Source organism: Girardinichthys multiradiatus, chromosome 15 (genome assembly GCF_021462225.1).
Source record: "Girardinichthys multiradiatus isolate DD_20200921_A chromosome 15, DD_fGirMul_XY1, whole genome shotgun sequence".
NCBI classification, from domain to species: Eukaryota; Metazoa; Chordata; class Actinopteri; order Cyprinodontiformes; family Goodeidae; genus Girardinichthys; species Girardinichthys multiradiatus.
Genome location: NC_061808.1, coordinates 36,253,130 through 36,268,213, shown reverse-complemented (window position 1 = coordinate 36,268,213; position 15,084 = coordinate 36,253,130). Strand labels below are relative to the sequence as shown.

Below are 15,084 nucleotides of genomic sequence, written 5' to 3'. Positions count from 1 at the left end.
GTAACCAATTTTAAAAATCTGAGTTGTTCTTAACTCGACATAGTGCCCATCCATCCATTGTCTACCCTTTATCTGAGATCAGGTTGCTGAGGTAAACCCAAACACCTCTCTCCCAGCCACATCCTCTGGCTTCATTTGGGATATAACAAGGTATTCCCAGGACGGAAGCGATATATAATTGTTCCTCGAGTTCTAGATCTGCCTAGATCACGGGTGCGCAGCTCCAGTCCTGGAAAGAAACTTTGACCTAAATTGGGAAGGGGTGCATCTAAAAGTTGCAGGATGGTAGCTCTCCAGGACTGCAAGTGAGGACACCTGGCCTAGATGCATTCAGAAATCCTGAACCACCTCAGCTGATGGTTGCTCTACTCCAAACAATCTCTAGATGATGGAGTTCCCTCTCCTACTCCAAGCCCCCTAAAGAAATCTAATTTCAGCCGCTTGTATTCAGGATATCGGTGATAATCATTTCTTATGAACATTAGGTAAGGGTCCAGACTAGTAAAGTAGTGAATTACTGCATTTGTAGCTCAGCTTCTGTCACCATGAAAGACTGCAGACATGCCAGCATTATTGCAGATGAGACTTCAACCCATCTATCCATCTCCTGCTTCATCAGCCGTCATTCATAAACATGTCAACAAGAAATCCTGAACTCCTTCTGTTTAGATTCAGACTGTTTCACCACAATAACAGTCTATTAGTACAATGATAGTATAATACTATTCATTTGAGGTATCCAAAAATAGCAGCAGTAAAAATACTTCCAAAAAATTGCTGCAAAGTTAACGTCAGCTTTGCATAATTCAGTTGAACTTGTCACATTAGACTTGGTTAATGGTACTGCCCGCACAGTTCTGCTAGTGCAGGGGTGCCAACTCCAGTCCTCGAGGGCTGGTGTCCTGGAACTAATGTGTCTCTGGGCCTGAATCAGGTGGCTGAATGACCTCCTCAGCATACAGCCAAGTTCTACAAAGTCCTGCTAACTGATTGATTCAAGGGTGTTGAAAAATAGACACATCTAAAAGTTGCAGGACACTAGCCCTCGAGGACTGTAATTTGACCTTCCTGTTCTACTGCCACCATAGCTGCTTTGTAGTGGTATTTTTTGTCAAATGAAAAGAAAGTTCATCACGGCACCTCAAAATCTCTGTTACCAGTATGTGACTACATTCTAGAAATAACCTAAATAGTAAATAAAAACACAATGACAAAGGAAGCTAATGAAGACTGCTTATCACTCTGAATTGGAACACTGTTTGTTGGGAAGTTAAAAAGCCAAACATAGTAGTGACATATTTTTTAGAATTTTGTGAAATGAAGGTGACACAGAGAAAAGTGTGATTTAAAGTATCTGGATCTAATCTAGATTATTTCAGTCAAGACAGTATCATAGATTTTAACCAACCTACGTTTGCTTAAATGGTAAAAACGTAGAAGGCAGTTTTATGGCAATGTATCCACCATGTCATTAAAAAGGGACGGAAAACACCCAACATTAATAAGCTTGGGGAAATTAACTGAGGAAAGCAAGCAGCAGGGAAATTGTCAAAATACAGAAACAAAAATCTGCAGATCATGACAGAAGCTTAAAAATCTGAAGTACTATATACTTAAAATAGAAAATTCTACACTCAGAGATTATGTAATACACAGTATGGCATCTGTGAAATGTATACTCTATTTGTGAAACACAAGAGGAGCATTTATAATGCTTTTGTCCTTAGATTGAAACAATGATGAAAACTGCAACAAGCAGACTAGAAAATTCCTCACTGAAAACAGATTCTGCTTTTCTTTACTCTCATCCTGCGAGGCGACTGTGGCTCAGTAGGAAGAGTAGTCGTCTTGCAATCGGAAGGTTGTGGGTTCGATTCCAGTTCCCTCCTGCCATATGTTGATGTGCCACTGGGCAAGGCACTTAACCTCAAGTTGCCTACCGATCTGCGAATGTAAAGCGCTTTGAGTGGTCTGTATGACTGGAAAAGCGCTATATAAGTTCAGTCCATTTACCTTGTGAGCTTAATATATCATTATTCCTCCGCCACCCAACCCTAAGTCAGTATGGACTAGTAATACGAAGCATCTGAAACAGAATCAATGTATAGCTTAAATTATGGATGCATCAATCTGAATATCTGGGCTGATATTGATATCCGATATTAATATTGCTGTTATGGCCAATATATATAATATATTTCCTTACCTTTTGGGCACCGTAAAAAAAAAAGCAACACCCCACAGTTCTGTGCTTGATCACTATCACTTTCATATGACCCCACCTCCCCGAAACACATACACAAATGGCAACAAGATGAAAATAAACCTTGGTTATTATTATTGGCTCAGTTTCACTTTTGGGACTAATGCATCGGTATTATATTAAAAAAAGAATAACATGTGCCAATCTGCATGTTAATGCAGATATATCCTGCACCCCTACTTAATAAATAACTCAGTTTAGTTGAGGATTTCAACCTCTAACCTGAAGCAGATATGAGTGGTTTGTCAGTCCTAAAGACAGGAGCAACGATAGTAGATACTGATTCACAAATAATTTTAGGACAAGCGAGGTAATTCCTAACGAGCTGCTGAAAATTCCTCTCAGTATGGTGTATGCGCCTTAAAAAAAAAGATAACTCTCACCAAATAAAGGACACTAAAATAGAACATCTGAAAATGCTCATGTACTGTACAGAAAATAGGTGGGAAGCAAGTACTGAAAGCAAAACTGAAAACTTCCAGGAAGGCTGAAGAACTACAGATCAAATCCCTTTAAACGATGTAATCTGTCGCTGCTGAAGCAAAACATTGAGACATAGGGGATGAATCTGCAGTTTTGCAGAGTGGTGTATTTGAAAATGTATGTACTTATGGGTGGCAGCAAAGACTCCACTTCTCCAACAATGGCAAAATGCCACATTTAAGTCCTTCAGTTTCCTGACACCTTATGAGCTGGATGAAGCAGTCAATCAATCTGATGAAATGCAAAAAAGTCTTTATCCTAAACAGTTTTAAACCACGCGCATGAGATCATCTCATTTCTTACAGCTGAACGAGGAAAAGGGCTAGTATGAAAGCAACACTACCAACAGTTTTTATCCTGAAACAAAATGGAATAAGCGGTAGAAAATGACTGACTGACAAAATTCAGCAGCGTACCAAATGAACTCTGTGTGCAGCGTGCACCATCGCTGGCCCTTTCCAGCCTGGCCTGGGCCTTCCGTAATCCTGTTTTGATGAATAAGATCTGCGAGCCAATTCCCACTGCCGTTACGCAACACATAACGATCCAAGAAGACCAGCTGGCTCTCTGGCCCGTAAAACCAGTTGTAGTTGGAATCTGCAATGGCCACGGTCCGCTGAAATCCTGGTGAGACGATCAAAACAGAGGCAGAACTTCAGACGTAGAAGGCATCCTACATTTTGTATTTATTATTAAATGAAAGTAAACATGAGAGCCAAAATTGTCATGGGACAAAAAATTATTCAGCCATTTAAAAACCTCTTTAAACAATATGTGGATGCTTTGTATTTTACAACAGTGTGCCACACAGGGCTCCTTACAAAATATACGGCCTGTGATCACAAGTGTGATTTTGTTCACACTGTTCTGTTCTCTGTAATTATGTCAGGGAAACCCTGGATTCTGGTGCTGATGACTTTCTTTGAAACCAGTTATAACTACAGGTTATAAAGTACAGGTTCAACACTGATGTTCCTCTCTGACACATCCTTCAGGTAATGTCAGCTGACATGGACACACATACATGTGTTCCTTCATACACATGTTCATACATGTCATACATGCAAGTGTTCTTGCCACTAGAAGTTTTTTCATATTTATATGTGTTTTATTGGGATTTTATGTGACAGAGAAACACAAAACAGTGTGTCATGTATTGAAAATACAGTTACATTGAAGGCGGATGAAAACATTTATTATGGAACTGTACATACTGATCATTGATCATTCTTCAGCCTCTTTTGACTTTGTTCATCCTAACTTCAGAATGGCCCTCCAGTGCTCTACTGTAAGCCTGATAAGTTACCCATATACAGGGGTTGGACAATGAAACTGAAACACCTGTCATTTTAGTGTGGGAGGTTTCATGGCTAAATTGGACCAGCCTGGTAACCAGTCTTCATTGATTGCACATTGCACCAGTAAGAGCAGATTGTGAAGGTTCAATTAGCAGGGTAAGAGCAGTTTTCCTCAAAATATTGAAATGCACACATTATGGGTGACATACCAGAGTTCAAAAGAGGACAAATTGTTGGTGCACGTCTTGCTGGTGCATCTGTGACCGAGACAGCAAGTCTTTGTGATGTATCAAGAGCCACGGTATCCAGGGTAATGTCAGCATACCACCAAGAAGGACGAACCACATCCAACAGGATTAACTGTGGACGCAAGAGGAAGCTGTCTGAAAGGGATGTTCAGGTGCTAACCCGGATTGTATCCAAAAAACATAAAACCACGGCTGCCCAAATCACGGCAGAATTAAATGTGCACCTCAACTCTCCTGTTTCCACCAGAACTCTCCGTCAGGAGCTCCACAGGGTCAATATACACGGCCGGCTGCTATAGCCAAACCTTTGGTCACTCATGCCAATGCCAAACGTTGGTTTCAATGGTGCAAGGAGCGCAATTCTTGGGCTGTGGACAATGTGAAACATGTATTGTTCTCTGATGAATCCACCTTTACTGTTTTCCCCACATCCGGGAGAGTTACGGTGTAGAGAAGCCCCAAAGAAGCGTACCACCCAGACTGTTGCATGCCCAGAGTGAAGCATGGGGGTGTATCAGTGATGGTTTGGGCTGCCATATTATGGCATTCCCTTGGCCCAATACTTGTGCTAGATGGGCGCGTCACTGCCAAGGACTACCGAACCATTCTTGAGGACCATGTGCATCCAATGGTTCAAACATTGTATCCTGAAGGCGGTGCCGTGTATCAGGATGACAATGCACCAATACACAGCAAGACTGGTGAAAGATTGGTTTGATGAACATGAAAGTGAAGTTGAACATCTCTCATGGCCTGCACAGTCACCAGATCTAAATATTATTGAGCCACTTTGGGGTGTTTTGGAGGAGCGAGTCAGGAAACGTTTTCCTCCACCAGTATCACGTAGTGACCTGGCCACTATCCTGCAAGAAGAATGGCTTAAAATCCCTCTGACCACTGTGCAGGACTTGTATATTTAATTCCCAAGACAAATTGATGCTGTATTGGCCGCAAAAGGAGGCCCTACACCATACTAATAAATTATTGGGGTCTAAAACCAGGTGTTTCAGTTTCATTGTCCCACCCCTGTAAGTGTAAAACTAGGAAGAGCACTCAGTGAGTGAACAGAAACAATCCCTCTACCTGGAGAAGAACCCAGCCCCATAACTGTGTCTGATGGAAGGGAGGAAGTTGTTTTTGCTGCTCTACATCTGTAAGTAATTACAGGGTTTTTTTGGGGACAGCTGCTCAGTCACAACACACAAAATACCTGGTCTTCAAAGATTCCAAGTAGGGAGCGTTAAATTGCTTGTGCAAAAAAAAAAAAAAATGTCATCAGCGGACGTGTTGCGTACAATCTACAAAGATTTCGCACACAATGGATTACAGGTACAAAGGAGGAGCAGACCACCCTATTTAAATGAGGAAATCGCATGTGCTCCCTGCTGTCACTTTAGAGTGTTGGAGAGCAGAGCGGCTGTAAAAAAGATGTATATAATAATAATAAACATAAGTATCTAAAAGTGCTACAAAACAACAGCTCTAAACAGCTGTAGAGACCTCCGCCAAAACCAATACTCCCCTAGCTCGTGCTCCAACAACCCCTATGGCAACAAATTTGTCTTTCCTTCTATGTCCCTTTGGCTCTGGGATCGTTTTCTGGTCTCTGGTGGCTGTCAATGTTCACTTTTGATTGTTAAATAACGTGGCACTACATTTTGCATGACAGTTAGCACCTGTCTTTCAAAAGTGGTAAATCTAGACACAAAAACAGCACCGTAATCCGTTTCAGGTTTGATAAATCGCATTGTGGGTGGGAAGGATTAGATTAGCATATCCCCCTCCCTAAATTTGCACATTATTATTATATGTTTTGCATATTCATAAAGGCAAGCATGCTAAAAATGTGTGCCTGCTGTTCCGTGGATTTTTTACACACGTTATTCAATTTGCACCCGGGATGTAGATCAGAGTTGACCAGGCAAACAAGTTTGCGTGTGGTTTTGTACACGACGCAAAACTTTTGAAGATCAGGCCCTAAGTGTTGGTACCAGGCTGAGATAGGTCTGAGAAGCACTCAGCTACCCCTCCCATGCCCACCCGACTGAACAGCTAGAAGGACCTTTGATTGATTATGACTCAACTTCATTTTATTTGTTTCATTTATTTTTATTCTATTTGCTATTTCATTATTGTTGGTGTGATTGTGAAGCACTTTGGTCAACTCTTGTTGCTTTTTAAATCTACAATAGAAATAAATTTGACCCTGACATTGACATCCCCCAGAGGGTTATGACTCCATGTATACATACACTACCAATCAAAAGTTTTAGATACACTTTCCCACTTAATGGGTCTCCAGGATTTCAGTTTCAAATCCTTTTTTTACAGTTGAAAAAAAAAATGTTTTCGGACAAACTTTGTGGCCCCAATTTAGCTCCATATATAGCTCCATCAGAAGATGAGCTACTTTACAGTTCCAGCTGAGCAGCTGATGGATATGTTCATCTATTGTACAGCAAAGCGTACAGTAATTAGTATGGAACACCATAGCAGGAACTGACAGGATACACCCACAATTCACTGATACTGCTATCAGTATCCTAACATCTGCTTCATTACAAAGTGTCCCCCAGAATTTCACACAGTTACCTGGCAGGACTGTCCTGTACAGGAAGGCAAAGTGTTTCAGCAGCCAGGGATGGCTGAAGTGGCCAATGGCAAAGTGACGCTGCACCAGGAACATGTACTGGAACAAGGAGCGGGTGGTGTAGGTCCCATAAGCCACTCCTTCATACAGCGAGCCGTCTGTCACATCCTGCAGAAGGATCATAGACTTCTCCATGATGGACAGAACCTGCTTGGTCCAGAGATAGGCCTCCTGAAGGTAACCTGGAATACAACATTATGACATTGAGTCTGAGGTTGAACATAATCCATAGCCACAGTTCTTCCATGGTTTCATTTACTGCAATCGGATCAGATTTTCATTCTTACTGAACAGCATTCAGCTAAGTTCCTCTGTTCCTCAACCTAACCCTAACCACAGCTCTGCAGAACGCTGTAGTAGGCCATGTTTACTTCCGTTTTGTCAGAAGGTACAGTCTCTGCTGGGCCTGTTCTTTGACCCAGAGAGGTTCTCAGTTATTTGTATTCTGGGAAACATAATGTCATCGACTCTCTCTACTGCATGCTGCTGATGTTACATTTTCCTTCCAGCTGAAAATCTGCCTTTTTAGCTACTTTTGGAGTTTGTTTCAAAGTTATGTTACTGTTTCAGAAATCACCAAAGTGTTTTTCCTCTGTCTACATTTGCTATAAAATTCGGGCTCTTTAGGAACCCTCAGATCTTCTGGAAGCAGTCCTTAGATTAACTCCAAAGTAAAAATTTGCTTTCTTTTCCTGGATCATATCTGTAGAACACATTTCCCAAAGACTGAAGGGGCCCAGAGACTGTTGATGGTGTTAAAAGGAAATAAAGCTTTTAATTGAACCCTAGTTTTAGAAATTGATCTATTACTACTTGGTGTAATTTTAATTCAACTATACAAGTGGAATCTCTTATGTTTTTAGGTACTTTGGCAGGTGCTCATTATTTCGCTCCTTCACCATTTTGTACGTTTGTATTTCTGGTTGTTTCTTCTCCTGCCATTGGACATCGATTTAAACCCATCTTGGGGGATAGTTCACAGAACTGTCAAAGGAGCCTCTGAACTGAATGGACTTATAGGTACCAGAAAGACTGAACATCTGTTGTGGAACATCCTGGATTTAAGAAATGCTAGAAATATTGGCCGAGTTAAGATAAGATCTAAATCTCTAGGAAATGAAAACATACAGATGTTCAATAGTAGTAGTGCTAACTGTGCAAATCGCTAATATGAGATGTTGAATACAGTTTAAAATGTCATCCCCAGATCATTTTGTCTTTGTTTTAAATGAGAAAGTCTTCTTTTAGACTAGCTGCAATCTCTCTCTCACACATTGTGATATCACCTCTGCACCTAATATGAATATAGAATGACACATGTTATTTAGGCTCTAGTTCTTCAACACAAATCAAAATAATCGGTTTAACTCTTTGCCATTTTAAAGTAAGTGCCAAGTTATGGGAGTCGCCATAGGTGTAACTGTTGGTATTTCAACCTAGAAAGACTCACATAACGGAGAAACAAGAAGATGGTTAAATAATTTATTAATTAAAGATTCTTTCTTTGGCACTCGGACCCCTAAGGAAGACGTAAACGCTGAGGATGAAGTAGGTTTGAATAAACGTCTTAGGATTATGATTAAGTTTGTCTTCCCCCCCCTGGGATCCGATCCTGGTGGTGGTGTAGGCCTTGGTATGGAATGAGTTGGGAGCCTATGGTGGAGAAGGGGTGGATGAGGGTCGGAGCTCAGCAGAAGAGTGGTGTTTTCCATGCAGAAGGTCTTTGAAATGATGCCCTGGGAGATGATTGGCTGAGGAGGAGTGCGGACCTGCTGTTGATTCGTTTAAACTCCACAACACATAGAGCTTTAAAGAACCTGAAAGTGTTAATGATGTTTAGAATGCTTTAAGTTAAATACAGCATTACAGAAAAAGTATTCCTCTTCCACATGATTCCATGCATTCAGCTGAGGCTGTAGGAAGCATCCCCCTCTATGCTGCCTCTGTCACACACCGTTTACTATATGAACAAGTTAGCCCATAAACGCTCCGACCACATCTCACTGAGGATTCCGGGGAAGCCAGTGGGATCTAGACGACACCCACCCAGGCGGGCTGGTCCTCCCTGTGGATTCGTCCTGAACAGTGTTTGGTTTAGGGACTGCAGGCCCAGACAGAGCAGGTATTTACCACCAAACATGAACTGTAGTCCACACACACACGCACACGCACACACACACGCACACACACACACACACACACACACACACACAAAGAACACATTTATTGCAACAGAGCATCAGTGCTCACACAGTTTAAAGCACTCTGTTAAAATGTTAAACAGTATGTAAAGTCCACTTTTTTCACATTATAAAAATGTATTAATCTTCCATTCCAGTCAGGAGAAAATAGTTTGGGGGCCTGTTAAAGCCTAATTCATACCTCCCAGTCTGTTCTAGTGTCCACCTCATCACAAAGCCTCTGTGACCAAACTTTCAGAACCTGCATTAGGGTCCACTAAGAGTATATGTAGACGATTGTACGCCAGATTTTTGGGGATGTGAGCACCAACTGGTATAAAGATAACCTCAGTCATGGGATGGTTCCAGACAAAGCAGATAAAGAAAATGATGGGTCAAAATCTTTTACTAGAACTATAGATCTAGTCAAAACAAACACTTATACCAGGAGATGGTGCCCTGGGATGTTGAAATAATGAATGAGATTTTTCTGTATGCCTTACATGTCAAGTCCTTGTTAAAGTGAACAATCTTATGTAGACAATAATAAAGACAGAAAGCTTTGACTGAATTATTCCTAAATTTTGAATATTAACTATCATAATCCTGAAGAATTTGGTTTTGTATTGTGATCCTTTGGGTTTTCTTCTGCTGGTTCTGTTTCTGAACTTCTGTCACATCTCTTTGCCAGTATTTTGATTTATACTCGTGTTGTTTCCATATATGCCTGTGTATTCATTCTGTTTATCATTCAGTTTCCATCAGCCTAATATCAGCCTGCTCTCCTCACAGCGTCCAGTAATCCCTCCTCCACATTATGTATGCATTTAGGTTGCCTCCCTGGATTCCACTGCTTTTCAACTATCGTTCCTGGTTCTTCTCAACCTTTCACCCTCTGAGTTTGAGAACTCGACATTTTAAGGATTTTGAAATTGAATACCATTTTGCAATTTGCCTGCCATTGTACCTCCCAAATGACAAATCTGAAGCTAAATGCTATTCTGTAATGTAATTTTAGCATTTGAGTTAGAACTTGTAATGTGAAACCAAACTCAGTCAAGACTGGCAATCACGTTAACACATGTTTAGTTTTGATTTGCTCCTTCGTTTCTTGTGAGGACTCCTTCCCGAAAGTGCATGCTGCCGGGAAGTGTTTGTTTAACCTCCATACACAGAGGATTCTGTTTTAGTATGACTCAAAGATCAAAATCATTTAGCCTACGACCCGTGCTGGAAATGCCAACCTGCCTGCTCATCACAGCTGTTTGTGCTGAGATTTCCATGTTAGTCAAGCCAGCAGACAGTGGCTTGGAACCGCACACCTGCAGAGATCCAGCCCCTTCCCCTTTAATCTGTGGTTGTAGATATGCGTTTTTCATCTTTGTTTGTTAGCCTTTTTATTTGTTTTGAGTTTTTTCTTCTCTAATCAGAGCGCAGGTATCATTTTAGGCTATTAATAAATGACTGATTCCCCTGTGGATTCTTCTTATAACTTGTAGTTGAAGTTTCATTTTTAGTGCTGATTGTCAATACATAAAAATTGTGTGAAATGTAGAGAAAAAAAATCCTCTTCTGTTAATATATGCGGTGAAGGTCACTCTCTGGAAAAGTGGGATACACTCTTTAGATTGCTTTTTGAGATTGATTAGCTCATGAACAATAGTTTATAGTTTAAACAGGCTTATATTGCTACATATTTTACTTTACTACCCCTCTAGTTACTTTGCCCTTGTTTAGTTCCCCTTTAAAAGCAAGGCTCGTATCAATAGTGCAAAATCTAATGAAAGGAAGCAACTCAAAAAAAGCTCAGTTTTCTAAGTTATGCAACAACGCGTGCAGGATTTGCAAGTGAAGTGTAGAGTGTGTAGAGTGTGTCCACAGGAAATGGCTTACTTATCTGTATAGACACTAAACTCTCGTTTAAATTAGCAGTAAGACCACAGAAGTTATCTAACACCCTGAAACAGTTTCACATCAGAACCTGGGGAAAAATCCGACCAAGGTCAAATGTGGATGTAAGAGACAAAATAGTCATCTTAGAGCTGCCACTCTGCAGCTTAGACAGATGTTAGTTTTACTCTTAAAAAGGTAAAGCAGAAAATGCATGAAGCCCCACTCCATGCATAACTTCCTGCTGCTCCCTGCTAACAGGCTCTGCTGTTAAAAGACCAAAGGCATATTGAAACATAAAATCATAGACTTTCTTTAAAGTATTCTAAGATTTTATACTGAGGACTGAAGCCCACATATTTCGCTGCACATGCAGAGGCAGTAAACACAACACAACAACACTGACACCCGCAGAGAAGAAGGAAACAAACAAAACACAAACTCAAGAACCTAACACTGGCAGATCATAACATCTGCAGACCCCAAAGAAAGACTACTTTATCCAATAGCTTCAGTCGTGTGAAAAACATTATACCCACTACAACAGCCTGTGTTTGTCTAACATATTTGGACATCTGAATACCTAATACTGATTTCATCAATACTGAGTATCTTAATAAACAATAAAAATGGAAGAAAATACCTTTTACATTTTCTGTAAAATGCAATAAAAAGGTTAAACCAGAAAACCCCCACATTTATTCCTGTACAAAAAGATTAAAATGAACCACAGGCATATTGAATGATGAACATTTATTTAGATCTTTGTTAATCAAACTTGTCTATTTAGAGCTAAATAATAAACTAAATACAGCATTCCTGTGCAAAGAACCTCATACCAGCTGTGAAGCACACATAAATAATTTTTCTAATGGTCCCAACGAACTATTCAGTTCTAAATATATTGTGGTTCTAAAGATGATTGGGCATTCAGGCACTGATAACGTCTAAAGCTGGAATGCGGCAAAGACTCAGCAGACACCTACCTTGGGTCATGTAGACCAGACTTCCTGTGAGCAGAGCCACACAGTTGGTGGGCTGATGGTTGTGCAGGTACTGGAACCCCCAGCCTCTGACATAGGACTTCTCATACATCAAGCGTGATACGTTGCCTATCACCTGCAGGAAACGCTCCTGTTGGCCTTTGTTCAAGTACTCATACAGGAAGTCGTAGGCCGTGGCAAATCCAACCAACGAGTGCGCCAAAGGAACTTCATCCCAGGGGGCGTCTTTGACCAACCTGTAACACATGAACAGACTAAAGCTAAAGGAAAGCCATGAGACATGCAGGAGCACAAAGTAAACAAGAACACAGAGGTCATCAAGTTCGTTCTTTTTTCAATTAGGTCTTAGCAAATGATTTGACATAAACAGGAAACCTTCAACCATCAATTAACACTCTGAAAGCCGAAATAACCATGCAAGGAGCATTTTCATCCTACAGCTGCAGCTGCACCAATAAAGACACATATAAAGAGTGAATAAATGTGCAGCACAGGCAGAATTTCCCCTGCTTAACACAAGCTAGACTCAAAGAGTGCTGAATTGAGGGAATTTCAAAAGTGCTACCTGTGTGGTGTTAAAAAGTGAGAAGTGTTTGGTAATCATTATGCTCAGGCTAATTAAAAAGAAATGAACATCAGGTGTGGTGGTGAAAGCAGTGACCTCATATAAACAAACATTAAAGGACTAGACTGATTAATCTGGGACCCAGGCAAAGATTCTGTTAGGATGAACAAGGACACGGGTAATGGACTTATTTCTTTTATAGGCACTATTTTTATCTCTGGCTTCTGGTCTGTGAAAACTATCAAAAGGAGTCAGACACTGGTGCTTCTAAATAAAGCTTTATTTATTTCAGTAATTCAATTTAAAGAGTGAAAGTTGTAGATTTGTTTTTACACTCAGATTGACATATTTAATGTGTTTATTCCTGTCTTATTATTCCTGTGAATTATAAGACATCAAGACATTTGAAAAATATTAAATATTACATAAGACAAAAATAAAAACAAACATTTTTAACAAAGAAATGTTATGGTATAATCATGCTGAACGGACAAGGGGTAAAGCAGTCAGTCAACTGACCCCCTCCACAAGGAGGGCAAGCTACGAAAGGTCATTGCTACAGAAGCCAGCTGTTCACAGAGTGAAGGCCATTTAGGGGTTTCAGAGGAGATTCGCAAGCAGAGGACCTCAGCTGGTATCAGACCTTAAGGAACCACCACACAGATGTATTCAAGACATATCTCACTGTTTCTATTCCGTTCTGAACCAGAAACAATGTCTGCAGCATCTTATCTGGGCAAAGGAGAAAAGGATTGAACCATAGCTCGCTGGTCCAATGTCCTCCTCTCAGATCAAAATAAATAATTTGTTGTATGTGCAAATCAATGTCCAGGAATACAGAGGAAAAGTGAAGAGGCACAGAATCCAGGTTGCTTAAAGTGTGAAATTTAGTAATGATTTGGGGTGCCATGTCATCTGCTGGTGTTGGTCCACTGACTTTTAACAAGTCCAAAGTCAGTACAGCTGTCTATCAGGAACTCTTACAGCCCCTCATGCTTCCTTCTGCAGACAAGCTTCATGGAGATTATTTCATTTTCCAGCAGAACTTGACTCCCACCGACCATGACCATGGTACCAATGGGCTTGATTAACCAGCAAACCCCATAAAGATTCTATTATCAAGAGGAAAATGAAGGACACCAGAGATAACAACGCAGACAAGCTGAAGACTGGTTTTAAGAAACCTGGGCTTCCTGAATACCTTGGTAGGTCCACAGGCTCATTAGGTCCATGCCGCGCTCCATTGATGCAGTAACTCAAGTAAAAGGAGCACAGACCATGTAAGTAGTAGACACACATTTCGGTATCAAAAATGATTTTTCTTATCCATTTTCAGATCAGTGGAAAGTTATTTTTTCAGAATTATTCTGCTGATTCTTTAGGACATTTGCATTGCATTTGTGTGGAGAAGAAAAGATGACAACAATCATGAATGTCCTCTCGTGTCAATAGTGAAGACTCACAATTCTGTCCAAGAATAAGGTCAAAACTGAGAACCTCTTATTCCAGCAATTCTGGAACAATTTTGTGATGATCTGTGGATTCTTCAGAGCACTGTGCCATAAAAAAAGTTACAATAAATTGTCTCGAAGACCAGAACAGTGAAATTTTGGACCCAAGGACCCAAGGACATTGTGGTCAGCTCTTAAAAAGCAGGTGAAGATATAGAAGCCCAGAAACTTTGATCAAATCCAAGCACTAAGAGGATCAGGATGGGCCTCCATCATCGAGGATTTGGACCAGAGGTATATACAGCATGTCAGAAAGAATCACAGACAGTATGACAGAGAAGGGTCAACAATGTAAATACTGAAACTTAACACATTTGATGTACACACGTGAGACCAACAAAATCTCTTCATTGTTCTACAGTAAAACATACAAACATATAGGCTAAATAAAAAAACTAAACATTTTTGTCATTGCCAACATTTCTGGTCATAACTATATACTCTACTGAGTTTATTACAACCGTCAGTAACTTTGAAGTGTTAATGAAGAGGGAAGATGGAGTTTTAAGAAAATGTGTGACAGCTGAGATTTATTGGAAATGTCTCAGTTTGTCCTCTTGGTAAAAACAAACACACAGGCCTGTTGAGTCACTGCTGAACTGTAAATCAAACTGTATGAAAGCACACAAAACCTCACTCCTTGTATGTTTGCTTTGACCGTTTCAAAATGAGCGAGAGAAACACGAACCAATCTGTCCCAGAATAGAAGCTTTCCAATAAAATATGGTTCTTGAAGCAACTGCAGACATAATTGGAGGTCATGAATACCACAGCTGGCGGATCCTAGCGCCGCCCTAAGAGGTTTAGTGACCATAATAAAGTGCGGCCAAGGGGAAATACACAGTGTGCTCTTAAGATGTGAAAACACATGCTCAGTGGTTTTTCTTTTCTGCACTGATACAATGCAAAGTGGCATAGAAATTTCACTAATTTGACTCTGTCTGAACCCCACTGGCCCAAAACGACAACAAAAAACAAAGGCTGAGCTGTTG

General features: G+C 40.5%; 1 protein-coding gene across 3 annotated transcripts in view; it reads right to left on the bottom strand.

Moving 5' to 3' along the window:
• Positions 1-15,084, bottom strand: part of dse (dermatan sulfate epimerase) — a 39,285-nt gene that overhangs the window by 3,500 nt on the left and 20,701 nt on the right. For 2 of the 3 annotated variants that reach the window (XM_047388043.1, XM_047388044.1), the window contains 3 exons: positions 11,999-12,252; positions 6,885-7,124; positions 3,163-3,370 (listed from right to left, as the gene is read on the bottom strand). In XM_047388043.1, the coding sequence (XP_047243999.1) occupies positions 3,163-3,370; positions 6,885-7,124; positions 11,999-12,252 (702 nt within the window). The other variant, XM_047388045.1, reaches the window with a different exon arrangement.